General features: G+C 36.9%; 1 protein-coding gene across 1 annotated transcript; it reads left to right on the top strand.

Moving 5' to 3' along the window:
* Positions 1–8335: 8335 nt before the first annotated feature.
* Positions 8336–15059, top strand: LOC139710289 (neuronal acetylcholine receptor subunit alpha-9-like). The gene is made up of 6 exons (XM_071622216.1): positions 8336–8509; positions 10357–10466; positions 11269–11488; positions 13299–13614; positions 14165–14473; positions 15001–15059. Exons 1-6 carry the CDS (start codon positions 8336–8338, stop codon positions 15057–15059), a joined length of 1188 nt encoding a protein of 395 aa, XP_071478317.1.
* Positions 15060–22581: the final 7522 nt, after the last annotated feature.

Genomic DNA, 22581 nt, shown 5'->3' with positions numbered 1-22581 from the left:
AAGACAGGGTTTTTTTTTTAGATTTAAAAAACAACAACAATCTGTCAAAGTTTTGAGCAGTACAGATCAACCGCTCACGATATTGTTGTGGAGTTTTGTTTGTTGTTGTTCTTATGGGGTTTCGTTTGATGTCATATTTAAGTGTAGTTGTAGGCCATTGCAGTTGAAGTGATCAATATGTACCGAATCCATTCTTTTCAAAAGATTAATCTTTTAAGAAATGAATACTAACAACGTAGTCCTAATACCCAGGTAAGCCTTGGGATGGGGGCTGTTTGTTCCCCACAATTTTGGCTTGTCAAAAATGAAAAGAAGAAAAAGGAACCATGACTTTCCGACGATCGATGTACACGCAACAAAAAAGGAAAGTAAACACTTTCTAAATCATATTTTTCAGAGAATATTAGGCTGAATATTGATATTCATATACAATGTAAAAGGCAATTTAATTGGCTTTAAACCTTTTGCAATAGGTCAATAAATAAAGATACTTTAAGCCGAGTGCACACATTCATTTTTCTCTTCCAAGGCACATTAGTAAAAAAAAAATGCAAAAATGGACAAGTTTTCATTCATGCGTTTGTGCTCTTCTGTATAACAATGAGAACAAAAAGACAAATCCAATGCAAGGAGAAACACAAATTGATTTGGAAAAAAATGCTTATTGATCTCTACAATGTTTTGCAGCCCCAAAAGATAAAGGAAGGCAAAAAATAATCGGGACGATGCAGATTTTTCTATCAAATAGAAATTCGAATGACTTCAGAGAAGAGGCAATTTGCTCAAAATCGGTAGAAATTTGAAATGTTATTTCAAATGAAACACATTGAAAGTGTTAACTGGTCCTTGAATTTGTTTCATGGTTTCTGAAATTTCGAATTGAAAAGAATGAAATGAATGAAAATAAAAACTTTACATTTACCACCTTTGCAATTTACTCCATAATATGTCGTTTGAATTTAAGCTGACAGTAAAATTCCTACTTTCCCCCCTTAGTTTCCCACTTTGTTCTTGTTCGAGGGTATGAATCGATAAAAGGGAACGAAAACTTGTTATTTTTTTACCTTTCATTCATGTCTCGCATTGTGTTAAATTGGTCTTTTATCATTGCTATCTTGAAGGGCATTTGCAAATGAATGACTAAAGGTCAAATGCCGCAATTTTTACTATTGTGCCTTGGAAGACAATAAGGAATGTGTTCACTCATGTGCAAAATTTCGATCCTTTGTACCAACCTACCAAGTCGACAGCGAATTCAATAACCTTTAACATGGTATATGACACAAATATTTTTTATCAGTATTTTCTATTAAAAAAAATATATGCGCTGGAAAAAGTGTTTACTTTTTTTAAATACATTTTTATTGTTATTATTATTTTACTGAGTGCAGGCCTATATCATTAACCAATCACAATAACTACGCATGACCCCCTCCCCGGCCCGCAGCTACCCATCTCCCGCCCCCTCCACTGAAACTCGTTCCACGGCCCCAGCCAAGTGATGCACACCCTATACTGTATTCTCAATGTTAGTCCTCACCATCAGTTTCATTTTCATCTTCTATTGCTACTGACGGTTTCTGTAAATCGTTTCGCTCTATGGAGATCTACTTGCGGTGAAAGTAGTGGAAATTCTGCCGAGTGTGCGATTATTTCTAGATGAAATCAGGTATCTTCTGCTTATATAATAGCCTCTCCCCCGTTCTAGTATAAATATGTATTTCACCATAGCAGAGTTTATCCAATCCAATTTATTCTGTTCATTTTCAGTGTGTGGATGTTCAGAAGCTTAATCATCCATTCTCTAAGAATAACCGCACCGTTCGCATAGATGGCTCTATATTAACTAACTCAAACAGACTGAATGGCAGAGGTGGAGGTGAAGGATTAACTCGTTAAGAATGATTTAAGTTATGGCATTTTTTTTAAAGATTTGATGGTTAGGCCTACACGTACATTTTGTGTGTGTGTGTGTGTGTGTGTGTGTGTGAACTTTATTTTTTGAACTTGATATTCCAGGTGACAAAAATATTGTAACTTTATTTATTGTATGAAAACAAAGCCGAGAAAAGCATTTTGTAAATGTTTTAACAGCTAATGGATACATTAAAAGGAAACCCAAACCCTGACATAAATGCGGTTTGAGTAAAAACAACAATATCAGTAGAACACATCAGCGAAAGTTTGACGAAAAATCGGACAATCTTTAATCTATAAAGGAGATATAGGGAGAATTCCACAAAATGTTATTTTTCACGAAAAGTACACATTCCGTCGAATTGTTACTGACACAAGTACTGTTGACAGATATTATTATTTCCCCTGCTGTCTGAAAGAGCTCTCCGGACTTGATTGCAACCTTGTCATGGTCGGAGAGCTTGTGTGTCTCAGTGACCCCTAATGCTATGCCAGCTGAAGATTTATCTCCTGGTAGGGCCACCCAAGCGGGACAGGTCGAAGGATAGAGCAGAAACGAAAAGCAATCCACTGGTCCTCCAGGTTGGGGGTTGGGCACAGGGCTAACAACCCTGTCCTGTAAAAAAAAAAAAAAAAAAAAAAAAAAAAAAAAAGCAAAAAAAAAATGTTACGAAAACAGCAAAGAACATAATCAAGAACTTCAGGCGTGATGGGCTTCCAATTTCAACAACAGATGTATTCATGAATGACAATGGTGAAAAGCCGCAAGGAAGCCACTGGCAGGAAAACAGAAGCTCTAAATGCCAAACATGAGATTACTGGAAATGTCCTGTACTCTGGGAGATCGATGACAACCAACATCACGAAGGAGTTGTAATTATATTGAAGAAGTGAGTTGAAAACTGTATTTTAGAATGGAAACCTTTTAGCAGTAGGCTGATCAAAGTTAGATTCTCGTCCTTCGGTAAGGCATCATGAACATGCGGCGCGCTAACCGATTGAGCCACATGGCTCTCAAAGATTGAAAGGAAAGCAAATCAGTGCCCCAATTCTTCAGTGTTATGCTCCAACCAACGACAGTGATGAATCTGCTCAAGATGATTCTAAGAACAATTACAAGCTGAGTTAGACAGAATTACTGGACATGACATGAAAATTGTAGTGTGGGACTTGAATGCAAAAGTAGGTAACGACATCACCAGCTTTGAAAGAGTTATGGGAAGATATGGTTATGGAAATATGAACGACAGTGGTGAAAGGTTGCTTGACTTTTATGGAACAAATGATTTGGTCATAGGAGGGACACTTTTTCCACACAAGAACATCCGTAAACTGACTTGGATCTCACCAAATGGCAGAGACAGGAACCAGATCGACCACTTCATGATAAATGGTACCTGGAGAGACTCGCTTCTTGATGTCAAAGTGAGGAGAGGAGCTGATGTCAGCAACGACCATTATCTTGTAGTGGCATCATTAAGAGTAAAACTTAGGAGAGCAGGCATCCAGAAAACAGGAAGGAGACAGTTTGATGTATAAAAGCTCAAGTTCCCAAAACCAGAACTTCGTTCTGCAACTGAAGAACAGATTTCAAGCTTTAGCAGACCTTGATGACAATAACCAGGAAATTGATGAAGTGTAGGAGAAAAGCAAGACAACATTTTTGTTCAGACAAGTGAAGAGTGTCTATGCTACAAAGGAAAGGAAAAGAAAGAATGAATATCAGCAGATACATGGGACACCATGAAAAGCGGAAAAGAGTAACGAAGCTTGTTATCAATGAAAAGTCAGAACGGTTAAAGCAAAAGTACAATTTTAAATATCAGGGAATGAATAGAAGAGTTCAAAGAAAGGCAAAATCAGATAAAAGGAGTTATTTAGATGGTCTAGCATCTCAAGCAGAAGATGCCGCGAAGAAAGGGGAACATACAGCTAGCGTAAAGTCTACAAACAACAACAAACAACTACAAACAAAGACAGATACACCAGTTCTTGATAAACAGGGCCAGATACTTACCACAGAACCAGAAAAAGAGGCTCGATGGGAACATTTCAGTGAAGTGCTTAACACACCGCCAAAATCTGTTGAGGCAAACATTCAAGAAGCAGAAGAGGACCTTGACATAAACACTGATCCCCATCTAAAGATGGAATTATCTTTGCCATTAAGTCGTTAAAAAATGGCAAATCTCCTGGACAGGACAACCTCAATGCAGAATTGTTTAAAGTAGAGCCAGAGATTGCAGCTGGATATCTTGCACCACTCTTAGCGTGACTCTTCAAAGCTGTGTGGGAAAGGAAACAAATTCCAGGAGACTAGTCCGAAGGTGTAGCCTAATTGTCCAAATTCCAAAGAAAGGAAACCTAAGGAACTCTAATAGCTGGTGTGGAATTACTCTTTTTTCGATACCTAGCAAGATTTTTTTTTTCAAAGATCATTGTAAAACGTCTGAGAGATGAAGTCGACCAAGAGCTCAGAGAGGAACAGACATGATTCCGCAGAGGAATGGGTGCATCGACCAAATTTTTGTACGTAACTGTGTAATATCATCGAACAGTGCACAGAATGGCAAAGACAGATTTACATAAATGACTTTGAGAAGGCGTTCGATAGTATCCACAGAGAGAGATTGTAGCAAATTCTGCTCATGTATGGAATACCACATGATATACTAGTCATAAAGAGCTTTTATACACATTTTTCATGCTGTGTAGGAAGCAGTGGTATAAAGTTTTAAGTGAAGTCTGGAGTAAGACAGGGCTGTACGTGTCATGTCTGCACTTCTCTTCATAATTGCCATTGACTGAGAAATGAAGCGAACAACTGAAGAGCACTCAAGAGGTATCAGATGGTCCATTTTCTAAACCTTAGAAGACCTTGATTTCGCTGATGATCTTGCATTACATTACGTTGCAAAGACAACACGCCTGAGTGAGCAAATTGGCCTGAAGATAAACGAAAGTAAAACAGAAGTGACAGCATTAAATAACTTCAATCCATATCTATACATACAGTATATATCGACAAAGAATACGTGCGTGAAAGCGGAGAGACCAAGCGGGGAAGAGTGTGGGAGGGGAGTATTCATTCTTACATGGAAAAAAGGACCTCTATAGTCACTTTGATGTTCGTGCTCTTCCATCAAAGTTGGCGATAAGCCTGTGGTCAGCCTTTGATCATGATATTTTCCCCTCCCATCTTTTTGTCTCTGCTATTTTTCCCTCTCTCTATCTCTCTCTCTCTACACACACACACATACACACACACACACACTATATATATATATGTGTATATATATATATATATATATATATATATATATATATATATATATTCAGTCTTGTTCCAAACATTGTAGTCGCTCCGCATATTGTCAGTACTAGATATAGCAATAACAATGTCACAATAGAGGACTGACATCCCTGACGAAGGGAGAGGCCCCCGAAAATTTGGATTTTGAATTAAAATCAAGGCAATTGGCATTTAATGCATTCCTCTATTGTGACATTATTATACATAAGTGCATACATATCTCTCAACATTTACACACACAGACACACACCTGTATCTAATGATGTGCTGTATGTTACATATTTTGATCATATCACTGTTGGTGGCACTGCATCCACCACACTTGAACTACTAATAGGTATTTCTATATGACACCAAAGACAATTATGACAATTATGAAAATGATTGTTGTTGTCGACCCTGAGGAAGACGTATGTATTCGTCGAAAATTTGGTCAGAATAAATAACACTGTTGGACTGAAATGCATTACTACCCTATACTTCGTCATCTTTCTTTTATTATATATAAATTATATAATGAAACATCGTCTTTCGTGCATGTTTGTTGGTTTAACGTGAATAGAAGAACAGCTGCTATTTATTGGTGAGATTGGTGACAATTAAGGGCAGGGGGATTTAAGATAGCTCAACAATTACTTTTATTTCTTATCCCTCATCGATTGGGAGGCAACCGTGGTAATTCCCTGCCGAATGTCAAGTAACTCCCTGTGGTGGGATATAACCATTTCGCAACACAGATAAAACTTCTGCAGTTGATCCGAAAATGTCAAATTAGAAGCCAGATCAAAAGTCTCTAATCCTCTTACACGAGTCTAGGTCTTTGTACAATGCTACCCATTATTTTCCTCCCGGAGATCAATTCATGGGTCAATTATTGTATTCAAGTCGTTAACGAGTGTTTCAAAACATTGGGATGTGAGTGAGAATAAGCGGGCTGTAACGTTGAGGATTTATCGGTCACGCAGGCAAGATCAAAATCCGTTGAGGACTCCCGCGTATACTCATGCGAGTGTCTATGAGGAAATATACGTGTTGCAGCAAAATTAGCCCGTCCTCAACGGGTTAATTACTGCACGCTGCAAAGGACAATAATGGAGTATGTATACACTGCTCTGTGAAGCTCAAGGTGTCTCCGCTCTTGCGTGAAGCAACCTCAGCTTTAAAATGACGATTTCGTCCTTTCGGTGGTAGACCTACTGGACAGATCTGTAAATAATAACACTTTTTTTTTTACAGAAAATCTATATTATAGGGCTTAAGTAGGCCATGATGATACCAAAACCCACCATTTTGCGTAAGTTGACCGAACTGCACAAGACCGTTTGGACAGGCAAATTCTATGGTGATGGGTCACTCCTATGGGATTGCGTGTCACCTGAGGATCCTGAAGTCCCCAGTTGTGATTTTCATGGTCTCGCTTCTTGCTATCTTTTCAAAGACAACGGGAAACAACACTTTCAAAAATGCTTCTCATCAAGGCAATAATTGTAAGTATACCATCGAAGAGTAATGAGTTCATAACCAAAATCTATACTTATACTTATACTCTTTCAGACACACAAAAAGAGCACTGTAAGATGCACGTATTGTCCTGGATATACAAACGATAAATTTTTCACCCTTTCTCATCCCTCCCCTCAGGGATTCAACGTCATTAAAACTTACAAGCTGATTTACCAAGTAACACCATCAGTTTCAGTAAGATACATGTACATGTGATTGGTGAAGGTATCAATTTTTGCTCATCCGCATTTGGAAAAAAAAAAGGTCCGGAAAAGAAACTTCTGTCCAAAATTATCATCAACACGATTTATCAACTTTCTCACATCTTCAAATTCATGAAGTTCTCCCGTCGAGTGGTTCTTATTTCAACTGAATGAGAAATTGCCCTACATCGACGTAAATGAGCTCCGTATCGATCAGTGTTTGAGTAGTAGCCACGACACGGAAGAATTTTCTGCTCTTGGTGTCGGACAGAAGCTCGGCGATCTAGTGGGAAAGACGCCTGTCAGGAGATCATGAGGTCGTCAATCTTAATTTTATTTTATTTATGAAAGAGCATTTCTTCTATTTAGTTCTTAAGTTTCGGTTTAAAAATTTGAAATTGTATTTTTAGCAGTTTTTTTTTTAATAGACTGTAATTTTTTGAAGAATAGTGTGACTAGGTTTTTCTTAGAGGCCCCTTTTCATTTCATGAAGCCGTTTTACGCAATATTTTAGATAAAGAGTTCTCTGTAATAGACACTTCCAAAAGTTGTATTTACCTGTGACAGTTTCGACGACGGGCTGTCCTCTTTCTCAAACGATGACTAATCCTCAACTAAGAAATTGGAATCGAAACTGTCACAGGTAAATACAACTTTCGGATGTGTCTAGAGAACTGTCTCTTTATCAACCATCCTTATGAACTTATTTCGCGTTTTAAGCATTGCTCATTTTCGACTCTGATAACTTTTCAAAGGACAAAGATACTGCATGCAAAGTTGGTATCAGTCATGAATAGGATGTGATTAATGGATGTAAAAAATCTTAGCTTCATCTCAGAATTCCAGCAATGTGGCTATTGCAGAGTTTTACGGGTTTTTTTTTGTCTCACTCATTGCACAAAATACAAATTGAAATCCTCTTTTTTTGTCTCTCTCTCTCAATGAACGCTTTTCAAAACAAGCGTGTAGGCCTACAGTCTTTACAATTTTGGACCAGTTAGGAAGATGCATTTGAATTGAGTTATACATGATTTTAAAGCTTAGTGTCTGTTCTTTATAGCATAATGCCTTTGACTAAAAATACATGTTTGGCGACCTTTTATTGGTTTTCTTATGGGTCACAAATTACATGTATATTCGTATTTAAGACAAGCTTACAAAATTCCCATTCATAGAAAGATCGCCGTATTTGACATGTCAAGAAAACATCAACTGCAACAACAACTACACTATTAAAACAAAACCTTAGTTTTTGTTCTTAAATATCTAGATTACCAGCAACACAAGTCCTTTTCTCCACAAGCAAGCAAGAAAAAAGGGGAAAAAAAGGAGTGGGGGGGGGGGTGTGAAAGCGGACTTTCAAGCAACATGCATTGACTATATAAACAGTTTTAACATCATGAAATTGCAAACTTGGGGTTCTTGTCGGTTATCAGCCAACAGGGGATCATACAACCAGTTGCTGAGAGACCTGCTGTCGGACTACGGCCCGCCAAGCAAGAGACCAGTTGCTAACACCTCTCAGACAGTAGATGTTTATTTCAGAACGCTGCTTGTGCAGGTCCTCGAATTTGTAAGTGCAATTAATATCGAATCAGCTCTGTTTAATTCAAATTCACTCAATATTTGAATCGACCCTATGGGACAGAGTGAAATGAAACGAACATAAGAGGGTTTTATGGAGAAGTTATTCATGTTTCGACAACCAGTTATATGCAATCCGTACCACATATGAACATAATATGATTTATATCATGACGCGAATATCCTAACAAGCTTTTGTATGCATCATAAGAATGTCAGCCTTCTACATCCCCCATCTTATGTATGGACGTTGAAAGTGGCTTATTTTATACGTTCTCGAATTGTTACAGTAAAACGATTATATATCATGTCATGTCATGAGTACTGAGTATCTTATTTCGTTGTTTTAATCTTATTCCCCATTTTTCAACATTATTCCTTCACAGAACGAAATATCTCAAACTATTTCGTTAAACGGATGGACTGCGTCTGTAAGTACATGTATAATACTCTGTTAAAAGAATAGTTCGATATGATACAAGGGGAGGGGATATTTTGTGTCTGACATTCCCCGCAAACTCATCAAACTCAACAAATATCTTTTTGCAACGTATACAAGAATTACGATTAAATGCAGATTTAAAGATTCCCGAAAGCCTGTATATAATATGCTCGTGCGTGAGTTTGACATTTTTGTTAATTTTCCAGACTCTAAAGATGACGGTGTATGATGATTTGCTCCTGTTTAGTTGCAACATGCTTAACTCGGTAACGGTCAGGCAAACATGGTTTTAAGAAATAATATGGGTAATCTTTGAAGATATAATTATACTGATAAGATCAAGTGGTTTGGTTGTTTAGCACTGTTAATCAATTCAAAACGCAACAGTTTGATCGATGTGACAGGTTTAAAGGCATTCCAAAAAATTAAACTTTCGATGATACAAAAGAATTTAAAGAGGAGTTCTTGATCTTGAGCTTCATTCCGGTATCTGATAGCTAATCACAGCCCCACCCCCCCCCCCAAAAAAAAGAATAATTATACAACTAAAAGATGAATAAATAGATAGATCAATAAATAAAACACAGCTTGCAACGAGAGATGTCCACGGCAGACAAGACCTTGTCCCTACCCCTTTACTTGAAAAAGTCAGCAACAACTGCAGTGTCGTTATCAAGGTATAAGCCATGTTTGAAGCTTCTATTTTTACGTGGGTGTGACAAATTTCTCACTGATCCGTAACCTGTTCATTGTAATCGGCCTTGATTCGGTTCCATTGAATCAACAAAGTACAGCGTACAGATCCGGCTTTCAGGTAGCTTTATCAAGCGTTAGTTTTGATGATCAGACTCTGGTTGAATGTATCAATAATTAACCCATCACAATCCTCGGAGAATTCTATACTACTGAAATTATCGTCGTTATCATGATCTATTTATCTATTATCAATTTATTCATCTATATTAACATATTTTGGGAGGATAACAAGGTCACCACGTGAATGCTGTGTCATATCATGGTTCTCTCCAATCCGAGTTTAAAAAGCACAACAACGAAATCATATTACATAAATATGACAATTCTGACAAATATACAAATTGGTTATTAGTAACTCTGTTTAAATTGCGAATCTTGTGATGGAGAAAATGTGAAATACTAGTTAAATGCATCTGATTTGAATGACATCACTCAATTCAGCACAAATCTGCTCAGAGACAGAAACAGCAACAGCAACAGCGAACATAACATCTAACAGGCTAATAACATAGAAAACAATATCTGGTCTGTTTTAATTGATCATAAAAGTTCTGTAGACCTGTTAGGGAGCGGAATTGCAAGATATCTCAACAACAAAGCACCATTTTCTCTTTTTTCATTTGCCTGTTGTAACTTAGGAGTGGACAGACGAATTTTTGAAATGGGATCCTGCTACTTACGGTGACATTGACCGCATCGTAGTGGACAACAGTTTAATCTGGAAACCGGATCTAAGCCTCGTTGAAAAGTAAGCAATATCATTTTCATACACTTCTTGATATTACCGCAAACGACTTTTATAAGAATTATACTTTTCAAAGTATGCATGTGTTTGTTGTTTCTGTGTATGCGTGTGTGTGTATGTGTGTGTGCATAATGGGTGTGTCATGTATTTTAGCTCTAAAGAACTGCTTATATTCAATAGATTGAGAGTAAGAATCAAAATCTTCAGTAATAATTTGCTATTCAAAACTCAGTACATTATTTGTTAAATAGCCAGGGCTCAACATTATTTTTTTTTTTGCTCCTGGAGGCCCGTTCTCTGCGGGCCACTATAATCTTTGAATTTGAAATTTGTTGGTCCGAGAAAGAAATGTAGCGGTCCGAAATGAAAAAAAAAAACCAAACAAACAATATATGACAATCATTTTGAATTTTAGCTGACACCAGGGTCCCGTTGCATAAAACTTTTTTAGCAACCTTAAAAACTTCAGGTTGGGATTTGCCCAACCTGAATTTTTTAAAGTTGCTAACCTAAGAACGTAAAATCCGTTGCATAAAAACTCTGGTTGGGAGCTTCCAACCGGAATTTTGTGCTTTCAACCGGAAAAAATCCGGTTGGAGTTTTATGCAACGGGCCCCAGTAATAACTTTTGGAACTGTGGTGGCCTGACATCAATATTTAGTGGCCCCAGATAAGACCACGTGGCCCATCGCTAATGTCGATCCTTGGCTTATCACACTGAATTCTTGTCCTTTTATGGTAAGTTGGTGACAGAAATCCTAAATGTGTGTTGATTTTGACGCGAGTTCTTTGTCTATAATGACAGCGTATCTCCCGACTTCATTCAGCGGGACGATCAGCCTGTCGATGTCTTCAGCGATGGCACGGCAATCTGGTACGTGCCGATGATCACGACCACGTCTTGTCGTGTCAATGTTCGTTACTTTCCCTTCGATTCTCAATCCTGCACTCTGACGTTCTCCTCCTGGCTGTACGACAGCAGAGGTTTGAATCTCCTCTTCTTGAATGACTCGGGAGCATCGGAGGTAAGAATTATCATACAATTTGTGACCGTGCGCCTCTAAACGAACATAAAGTCGCACACACTGATTTTGCGTGAGGACTGAAAATATAAAGTGAAATGGGTCAACCTAGCCGAACTCGACTTTTTCATATTTTCTGAAAGAGCGGGTCTTCTTTTACATTATGCTGAAATTTGGTATCATAAAACGGGCAGGAAAGTGTGCTTTTTAGCAGTTTATCTCGAGCATTTTTGGTAGAATAGTGTGATTAGGTGTGTCTTTAGAATCCCTTTTTCATTTCTGAGAAACCTTGTCCACACTCTTCACTTTTAACTCTAATAACTTTTGAAAAGATAGTGCTACTGCTTTGAAAGTTGGCATTAATTATGGACAGAATGTGTTAATGAGGCATGCTTAATTTCATTTTAATCTGATAATCCCTTCATTGTTGTTACTCTGGTGGTTTACTTCCTGTTTTTTTTTTTGTCCCATTCATCGCACAGCCAGCACAGTTTGGTAAAGATTAAACGCTTGAATAGACACTGTACTTCAGAGCCTCTTTTCTCAGTTCACACTTTTCCTGAATGTGTACTTTCTTTCCAATATTTAGACAGGTTAGGAGAGTCCATTTGATTTGAGTTATACATCATTTTAAAGCTTAAAGTCTGCTCTTTCAGAATATGGTCTTAACTAAAAATTCCTGTCTGGCGATTTTTTGTTTGTTTTGAGGTGCAGGGTCACATATAGTGTATTTTAACTTTACGTACAACATAATTATTGGAGTGGCCCATGATATTCAGCAAGGCGGCCACCCACGGGGTCTAGACTCTAGAATCCCGTTTTTAATATTTTCAATTATTGATGAAGTCTTTCTCAAAGTAACAAGAACATTATCATATATAGTTATTCTTAAGGTTCGTGATTCCAAGGATTCGGTTGTAGGCACCTTCCTTCTGTTTTCGGATCAGCATGTATAAATGTGACCGTGCACCTCAAAACGAACATAAAGTCGCACACACTGATTTTGTGTGAGGACTGAAAATAAGTGAAATGGGTCAACCTAGCCGAACTTGACTTTTTCATATTTTCTGAAAGAGCGGGTCTTCTTTTACATTATGCTAAAATTTGGTATCATAAAACGGGCAGGAAAGTGTGTGTTTTTTAGCAGTTTATCTCGAACATTTTTGGTAGAATAGTGTGATTAGGTGAGTCTTTAGAATCCCTTTTTCATTTCTGAAAACCTTGCCACACTCTTCACTTTCAACTCTAATAACTTTTGAAAGGATACTGCTACTTCTTTGAAAGTTGGCATTAATTATGGAAAGACTGTGTTAATGAGGCAGGCTTAATTTCAGTTTAATCTGATAATCCCTTCATTGTTTTTACTCTGGTGGTTTACTTCCTGTTTTTTTGTCCCATTCATCTCACAGCCAGCTCGGTTTGGTATTAAAAGATTAAGCGCTTGAATAGACACTGTACTTCAGAGCCTCTTTTCTCAGTTCACACTTTTCCTGAGTTTGTGCTTTCTTTCCAATATTTAGATAGGTTAGGAGAGTCCATTTGATTTGAATTATACATCATTTTAAAGCTTAAAGTCTGCTCTTTCAGAATATAGTCTTAACTAAAAATTCATGTCTGGCGACTTTTTGTTTGTTTTGAGGTGCAGGGTCACAAATGTTATACATGTATTCAAATAAACGACGGAACCAAAGCTCAGAGTCAGTAACGAATGCTTCATTTACTATAACTGGGCACGTTGCGACAACTTCTCTGTTCTTGAATGTTTTTCTTGTTTTGAGGGCCTATTGTTTGCTCGTTTTTGCTGTTATTGTAGGATCTGTTCTTCGAAAATGGTGTCTGGTCCATTAGCGTGACAGTCAAAACTCAGGACAGGTATTACCCTTGCTGCTCACATCCTTACCGGCTCATAGTTTACACCGTTCACCTCCATCGCCATTACCAGCATTACCTCTTCAACATGGTGATACCGGCCGGGCTTCTCTCCTTCCTCAACATCGCCGTCTTCCTCGTCCCCCCTGAGTCCGGGGAGAAGATTTCGTTCGCTGTGGCCAATCTTCTGTCCGCCATCTTATTCCAGCAGCTTGTCAGCGAGTTCATGCCTCCCCTAGGATCGTCCATACCTCTCCTCGGTGAGTCCACGAAGACTTTGGATCTAGTTGACCAGGGGCCCGTTGCATAAACGTTACAATTATGGTAACTTTGCCATCCAGTGGTAACTTCTATGGAATTCTTGATTTTGATTGGCTGTTGAGTATCGTTGCCATGGTAGTTACCAACTATGGATGGCAAAGTCACCATGATAGTAACTTTTATGCAACGGGGCCCCAGATCCCCAACAAAGACCTAGTTATTTTGTATGGCTATCAATTCTTTATTACAGTAATAATGACAATGGTAATGGTAATAATTAAATAATGATAACAATGATAATATCAATAATAATAATAATAATAATAATAATAATAATAATAATAATCATAATAATAATAATAATAATAATGATAATAATCATTCATCAGCTGAGAGGGACGATCTATAGGTGGAGGCATCTTGTCCAAGGACTGAAGGAGGTAGGCACTTGACGGGATTCGATTTGAGCTGGAAAAAAAAGCAACAACAAGCAAACTCGCTTTTAATGAATGTGTTTTTTTCATTTCTGAAAATTGAACAACTGCACAGGTCTCTACTTCATGTTCAGCGTTATGGCGAGTTATTTCTCTCTCATCGTTGCCATGGTCGTGCTCCGTGTTTACCACGCAGAAGAATCATATCCAATGCCACGGATACTGCGCATGTTCACCGGTATTGCATCATCTCCGAAAAATGATTCCGACCCTACGACAATTAAGCAAGACGTCGTCGCGAATGTTGCCGTCGCGGATAAGTTGTGCAGTTGCAACGGAACAGAGACGGACCTCGTGGTGGAGAACGGAAGCAGAAGCGTCGAACCCAACGAATGGCAGCGGCTTGCTCATCGCATAGACCGCTGTCTGTGTGTCGTTGTCTCTATTTGTACTGTAGCGGTAGATGTTTATGTGGTCACCATGTATCTTGTCCAAGTATAAAACAACAAGACACATGGAATTTTTTAGATCTAAAGAAATCTGTTAAAGGTTTGAGCACTAAAGATCAACCACTGATGTCATTGTTTTTTGTTCTGTTTTTTGGTTTCTTTATTGTTGTTGTTATCAGTGTTGTAGGCCAAGTGAAGAGATGAATTCATGTATGTACCGAGTTCATTTTTTTTTTTGAGAGAGAGAGAGAGAGAGAGATGACTCTTTTAAGAAATGAACCCTCACAGCATTATCCTGATACATAGGTACTGCGGAACGGGTGGTGGTGGGGGGGGGGGGCAGTTTTGTTCCCTACACTTTTGGCTCGTCAAAAATGAAGACTACCGAGAGAGAGAGAGAGAGAGAAAAAAAAAATGACTTTCCGGTGGTCGATGTATGTCATTGACCCCTGACCCAATTACGATCACTACCCATGATCATGACCCCCTCCCCCACCCGCAGCAACCCCCTCCTCCCCGGCCCCCTCCATTGAAACACTTTCCCCGGCCCTAGGCTGGTGATCACATGCTACACTGTACATGTATTCTCAATGTACGTCCTAGCTCAACATCAGTTTCATTTTGATCTCCTGTTGTTACTGAGGGTTTCTCTAAATCGTTTCCCTCTATGGATATCTTAAGGTGAAAATAGTGAAAATTCTACCAAGTGCGCAATTATTTCTTGCTGAAATCAGGTAATTTCTGCTCATATAAAGCCACTCCCTCGTTCTATAGTATATGTATTTTCTTTTTACCATAGCCGAGTTTATATCCAATTTACATTGTTCATTTTCAGTGTGTGGATGTTCAGATGCTGAATTATCCACACTCTGAAAATAACCGCATCGTTCACACAGATGGCTCTAACAGTATGCCCCCCCCCCCAAAAAAAAAAGTTGCAATCAGATTTTCTCATTGATAACACCCAATATGACTAAATTGTCTACATGCTACTTCAGGGTCTTAAAATATAACATTTTAGCTCTATTTTGCGGAAAACCCCATTCGATTTGGTTAAGCGGTAACAGAGAAATGTGGATTGTTGTAAAGCATGTCATGAGTCTGATTCTTCTAAGTTTAGCACTCAGTTGATCGATGATCTTGTGTGTGAATACAATAGACGGAACTTGGAGGGAAGAGATTCCCGACATCCTCCACAAAATTTCTCATTTATCTTTGACCACTGAAGCAAATCGAATGGGGTTTTCTGTAAGATGTGGGCAATGAATTTGTATTTAGATCGATTAAATATTTTTAAAGATATCATTGCGGAGGGTCCCGTTGTAATTTTTTTTACTAAAACAGAATAAATGGCAGAGGTGGGGGTGAAAGGATTAGCTCGTTAGGAATGATTTAAGTTATGACATCTTTTTTTTTTGAAAGATTTAATTGTTACTAATGTTTTTGTGAACTTTTATTTCTTGAACTTGATCTCCCAGGTAACAAAAATATTGTAACTTCATGTATTGTATGAAAACAAAGCCGAGAAAAGTATTTGTAAATGTTTCTACAATAATGGATACACTAAAAGGAAACCCAAACCCAGACATGAATGCGGTTTGAGTAAAAGCAGCAATATCAGTAGAACACATCAGCGAAAGTTTGACGAAAAATAGGATAATGTTTTTAATCTATAAAGAAAATATATGGAGAATTCCAGAAAATGTTATTTTTCACAAAAAGTACACATTCCATCGAATTGTTACTGACACAATATTGTGTCAGTAACAAATAGTATTCCCCCTGCTGTAGGAAAGTGTTGAGTCAAGAGCCATTATCAGTTTTATTATGCTAAAAAAAATGAAAATATGTTGAAGTTTCTTCATATTTTCTTTATATCGTTGTCCACAATTACATCATGATTACATAAATAATTTATAGTCTCTACAATTGTATATCCAACGATGACGACACCAAAACTGTCTAACTTTTGAATAGATTGTCAAATTTTACTGAAACTTCCACTGATGTGCTCTACTAATATTGCTGCTTCAATCAATACACATTAACATTCCTTGGGCCTAGGTTTCCTTTAATACTGAAGTAGTAGTGGTAGTATATGCCATGGACAATCGTGGTGTAAATTCATTGAATTATTCAGAAAAATATGCACATGATTATCAACACAAAAAGATTAATAATAATATCAATTTATTTCATCTCAATGGTATATAAACCAACACATTCTGCTCAGCAAATAGCATCATTAACTGACGATATCAATAGAAGTGATATGCATGTATCCATATATACACATTATATATATATTCTTCTCTCTCTCTCTCTCTTTATATATATATATATATATATATATATATATATATATATATATATATATATATTGAGAGGAGAATTCGGTGCGTAGCTTTAACATCATTATTCCTCTTACTGTTCCTCCTTTTTGAAAAAGCGCAAGAGTATATATATATATATATAATATATATATATATATATATATATATATATATATATCACATGTGTGTTGGTGTGTTTGTGTGTAATATTCACCCCTTATGATAAACTGGTATAAATTACTCCGATGTAACAGATCATGTTCCTATGTCTTCAATTAGTTTTCAAATTTCAGTATTGTTCTCAGAATATACATGTGGACTACATCTGACCTTTTTTATACCTTTGTTCACGTTTATGCAACATTTCACCTGTAGTATCACTTACTTTTATGCTAATGAATTTAATTTAGTGATTTCCCATTCTGATTCATGTGATTTGAACAAAATGTTAATGACAAGTTGCTTGAATTATCAATGTGGTTTTCGCGATAACAGATTCATTCTAAACGTCTAAAATCTAATACATATTGTAGGTACTTTTGGAAGAAGATTCCAGATAAATGAATTAAATTTCGTGGTGTACAGATTGATAATGTCAAACTTTCTGTAGTATATGTTATGTTGTGTAAGTGTTTATGATGATTACACTGATTTAATTTGAACTCGAAAAGCAAAAAGCCATAATAAATAAGGGAATTTATAAACTAGACTGATTTACACGAAAATCCCGAGTGATTATGGACACGTACAAAAGTGTATTATAAACAAAGACGACAGACAACATGACGCGTAAAATAGCACTGATTCAGATGCCAACAAAATGTATATTTACAATAAAATTTTAATGTACAAAAGTATATTCTTCTCCATTCACTGAATGGGAAATGATAGTGACAAAACAATTCAAGCTCTATATTGCATGAGGAAACAGGCCATAAGAATCAACACATGTACCATTAAGTAAAAAAAAGAACTCATTCCATGTAGAAGTAACATGCCCTCACAAATACTGGGAAAATCCATCCAATGTTTGAGTAGACCAAGATAAATAGAGCAATGTTTGACTAGACTTTGATAAATGGAGTAGAATCAAACAAACAGAATAAGGCATCAAAACCAGAATTCTGTCCCCAAAATGCCCTGATTGGTCGGATGATGTCATTTCTTCACAATGCAGGACCTCTTTTACACAAACATTCACTTCCTCTTTTGATACAAATTCCTGAGGAAATTACATTCTTCACACCAAATTTTTGCATGTGTTTAGATACGCTTTCTGACTGGAGAGTAGAGGGTTACTATGCCAACATACCTGAAATCCCCCCTTCCCCGGGGGTGGGGGATGAATTTTTATGATAACTACCTTCTTGTACAAGTTAGTGAGTTTATGACCTCATTGCCGTCCCTCCATTTAACCCGTTGAGGATGAGTCCCGAGTATACTCGGGCAGGTGTCTATGGGAAGTGCGTGTTGTAGCAAAATCAAACCGTCCTCAACGGGTTAATAGTGATTTGTGATTGTGATTGATTTCATTTTTTTCACTGTCTCGCAAAAGGACATACAAACCTTGCAATTCCATTACACTGTACTACAGTTGTACAATACATTTTCATTTCTCTTAAACTACATTTTGATGAACTTCTATTAAACTGAATTTACTCTTTTCATCTCAGTCAACCTAGCACCAAACAGAGAGTAGTTGCCTTTTTAACTATAGTCATGTGAATACAGGAGCTGTATCCCCCCCCCCCCACACACACACATACTTTTGGTTCTTCAAAATAAAGAAAAATTAATACATGAATGTTGCCTAAAAATGATTACGAATCATTAAAAAACCCAACACTTTCTGAAGGTTCCACTTGGAGAACTGTCCCATCGAAGAGGGGAAAGGGGATGGAGATACAATCAAATAACCTTTGACCTAATCACAAGTACTACCCTTAATCGTCCCCTCCCCCCCCCCCCCCCCAACACACACACACTTAACACACACACACAAGAAAATTATAAAAAATTCTACAGCCACAGGAACAGTGTACGTTGGAAACTCAATTTAACGAGATCCCTGGGATCAAGACAATCTAATCTTTATATCAGATATGTTGTTATATCAGTAGTTAATAAATGATACAAATCAAAGGAAACAAATTCATTGGGACCAGATAAACTAGTTTAAATATTATCAGGTATTTTGTTATAGCAGATCTCTTTATATCGAGAGTCCACTGTACATGAACATGACACCTTGCCCTGCCAGGAGGGGAAAAATAAACTCTTTCAAATGGTGCCAGTATTCAAACAAATATTTCACAGCACTGACAGCAGTGAAATGAGCCCTCAAAGTTGATTTATTGAGGAGACCTAAAGATCATTTACCAAATTTATGGGGGAGCAAGAACTTTGTACTCGACCTACAGTACAAGCATCTTGTCATGCTTATTTGACAAATTCATTTGGAGAGTACAATGTAGGTACATTGTACAATGTAGGTACATTGTACAATGTAGGTAAAATTCAGAAGATTCACAGTGAATAGATGGTCAATGTACACAAGTAGTAAAATAGTCCAAATATTTACACTATATGTTTGATTGCACTGTAACAGTACAACATTCTTTTCTTTTCTTTTTCGTAAAGACATAATACAGATATCTAACATAATGATATAATCTTGGATGCATGTGAAGAAAAAAAATCCCATGTAAAACATGCACCATTTGCAGCACAGATGATTACAGAGATACCCACCTTGTAATCGGTATTGCAGTCTTCTGAGGGCTGAAATGTCATATTTTTGGTAGAAAAATAGTATTTTCATCTTTCCTAGTTCAGACATGTGAAGTATGGAATAATTTTGGAATAGCAGTATCTTTTTTTTCAATGAATCCTGCAGTATTTTGGCAAACACACAAAACAAAAACAAAACAAAACATTAAGACCAAAACAAAAGAATGCTACAAAAGGAACAGTTGGTATCTCTGTGACTACACTGGATATGGCACAATCAAATACTGGACATGATAGATACACACTTCAATACTAAGAGTGACTCAGTTCAACCATTTACATTATAAAAATGTAGAACAAGAACTTTGAGGGTTGATGTGGAAAAATGTACACAAATGTTATTCTAACCAGGAGATATACACAAGGTCACTTCATTGAAAATAAACAAAAATTGTGAATAATATTGAAATATGTTGCCATGGTAATGAGTGATGAGTGCTGAGTGCTGGGTCTCTACACCTTCTTTAAGCATACTTTATACGCTATATATTTCGCGGGGGTTTTATTTTCGCGAATTTCGCGAGTCGGGAGCTATTCGCGAAATTATTTTAACACGCAAAAATATTACCTTCCAAAATGAATCCCTTGCCTTGATGATACGAACATTTCAGTACTAGTATACCATGTCACGGCTTACCGAACAGACCATATTGGCTAAGCTTGTTTACGCACGTCCACGTCTACTTACGAATACTGTAGAGAGCCAATCCATTATCGCAAGGGGACCACTCGTCAGAAATCTAGCGCGATGGACTTAACCACTTCAAAAATGTTGAATTCTAACTTACTAGTTCGCAGAGTTTGGCAAGTCTTTTTCATGCAGTGTATAACTAGTATCATTCTTATTTGCTAGTAAGTTGAAAATTCACACTTTCTTTGCCACTTCATATTTTCTCTGGTCCCCCAATCGCGAATTTAACCACTCGCGAAAATGTGTGACGGCGGCAATTCGCGAAAATTTATGTACACGAAAATTATAGCGTATACAGTAATTATCAGTCATAAGCAGGATCACCCCCTCTACCTATTGTGTGTCACCGCCTATTTTTGTCTGGATTCAGTCCTACATGTTGCAAGTGTTCATACAAACACAGTAGAACATAATAAAACACTTACATTGTATATGGTAAGTGTGTGAACAAAAGAAAATGACAACATCGCGCGCCATTTCGTTTTAATCCCTAGAGACTATTGCTTTGAAATACATTATTTACAAAATACATTACAAAGGGGATGGCTACACTCTGTAGTTACTGATCAATGGGAATCAGTGGGAATGCTGGGGGATGATTGTTCAAATCCTTGTGGGATTCATTTAAGAGTACATAATATATCTATTGTTGTGTGAAAATTATTTGCTTCAGAATGGTCTCATATTCAAGTAATGTGCAGTTCCATGTTTCCAGGTTAGCATGCCTGTACAGTGTCAGGGCGATTGTTAAAGGGCCATTATAAAGACAGATAATAAAAACTTGGAAGTGCGTATCAGATTGGTTGATACAACTGTGTAGTCTTGAAGAGAAATTTCGCAAAGAAAAAGGAGAATCTAAACACACTAAAGATGATTATTAAAGATAACTATGATATGCACTCATTCAATTCGTACATCTGTGCAATGAGAGTAATGACACAGCTTCAAACCCCAAGATAGAAAAATTAACATTGTATCACAAATATTTGCCCTCCCTGCGTGGTTTGGACGTTGGGAGAGATCAATTCTTAATGGAGAACTTGTAAACTTTATTGATCTACGTTCAACTCTGGACAAAGAATCCACATCTATTTCAGTGTTGAAATACACTTATTTACAATCCATAATATGAAGTAAGAAGAAATCAATTGTTCTTATTAAGCATCTAATACACCTTTAATATTCCCCTCTATGCATACCAAACCACCAGTGCTAACAATCAAGGAAAATCAATGTTGAAAATAATTCATCAACTCAGTGGACTATCCTTGTAAAGAATATTGATGTGACAAACACTTGTAATAACATAGAATTACATCTGTACACTGTAAGTGTTGTTTCCTGCTGAACTTTTTTTTTAACCCCAGTATAATAAAATGTTGATATATCAAAGCAATTTCACTGGTTCCATGAAGTACGTCATCAAGAGTATCCACGCTGTAAAATGTCAATCAAAATACTCCCCCCCCCCCCAAAAAAAAAAAAAAAAAAAAAAAATAGGAGAATGCTAATTGCCTTTAAAAATTTAAAGCATTGATTCACTCACAAACATCTTCCTTGGCTTTACAAAATACATTGTACCTTTGAATGTCAATACAGCATTATAAAGTTAAAACAGGACTTGTTACACATGACAGTGTACTGTGTCAAAGTGCAAAATACAAACGTGTATTAGCTAAAAACAAATCCCAATTAATAAAATCAATTCATCAACAAATACTGTGTAATGATATATCTTGGAAGTCCTGCACAAAATCCCAGATCAGCATCACATCTGTAGTGTATTCAAACACTGTGGCTGGGAAAAATAACACCTCATCAAAATAAATCAGTTCCCTATTTGTTTTACCTTTTCAAGGGGATAACAGAACAGCAAAGGATGTTGGCTACCAAATTGACTTACTGTATATCATCTTTATTAAGGGAGATTAAAACTCAATAACAACAAACTATATTGGCAGTGATCTACTTACATTTTGTTATTTGAAAATATCAAATTTGCTATTAAAAAAAGCAAAGGAAGATACACATGCTTCATTGATTAAAAAAAACACACACTTCATGGCTGAGAGTAAATGTGTTTAGATACACAGTATTGTTTTTGGCTGTTTATGTACATTGCAAATTTCAATGATCATGAAATTCTGAAATGGCAAAGCAAACTCAAGAGACTTATCTCACAGCATGTGTAATTTTATCATCTTGCAAGCTATCATAAAATTGCCTTTTTCACTCATCAAAAAGAGATGGGAGATTAAAGTATTTGGAT

The sequence above is a fragment of the Diadema antillarum genome, unplaced genomic scaffold, assembly GCF_040938485.1.
Source record: "Diadema antillarum isolate AM-2024a unplaced genomic scaffold, OU_Dant_1.0 seq00001519_RagTag, whole genome shotgun sequence".
Lineage (NCBI taxonomy): Eukaryota > Metazoa > Echinodermata > Echinoidea > Diadematoida > Diadematidae > Diadema > Diadema antillarum.
Note: the sequence above shows the minus strand (reverse complement) of the source record. Positions and strands in the feature narration are given on the sequence as shown.

What these genes read in the sequence shown, in the direction of transcription:
- LOC139710289 (XM_071622216.1), top strand. Translation starts at nt 8,336, where the DNA reads ATGAAATTGCAAACTTGGGGTTCTTGTCGGTTATCAGCCAACAGGGGA. An exon ending in ATGACTCGGGAGCATCGGAG is followed by an intron (nt 11,489 to 13,298) that starts GTAAGAATTATC and finishes CTGTTATTGTAG; the next exon opens with GATCTGTTCTTCGAAAATGG. An exon ending in ATCGTCCATACCTCTCCTCG is followed by an intron (nt 13,615 to 14,164) that starts GTGAGTCCACGA and finishes ACAACTGCACAG; the next exon opens with GTCTCTACTTCATGTTCAGC.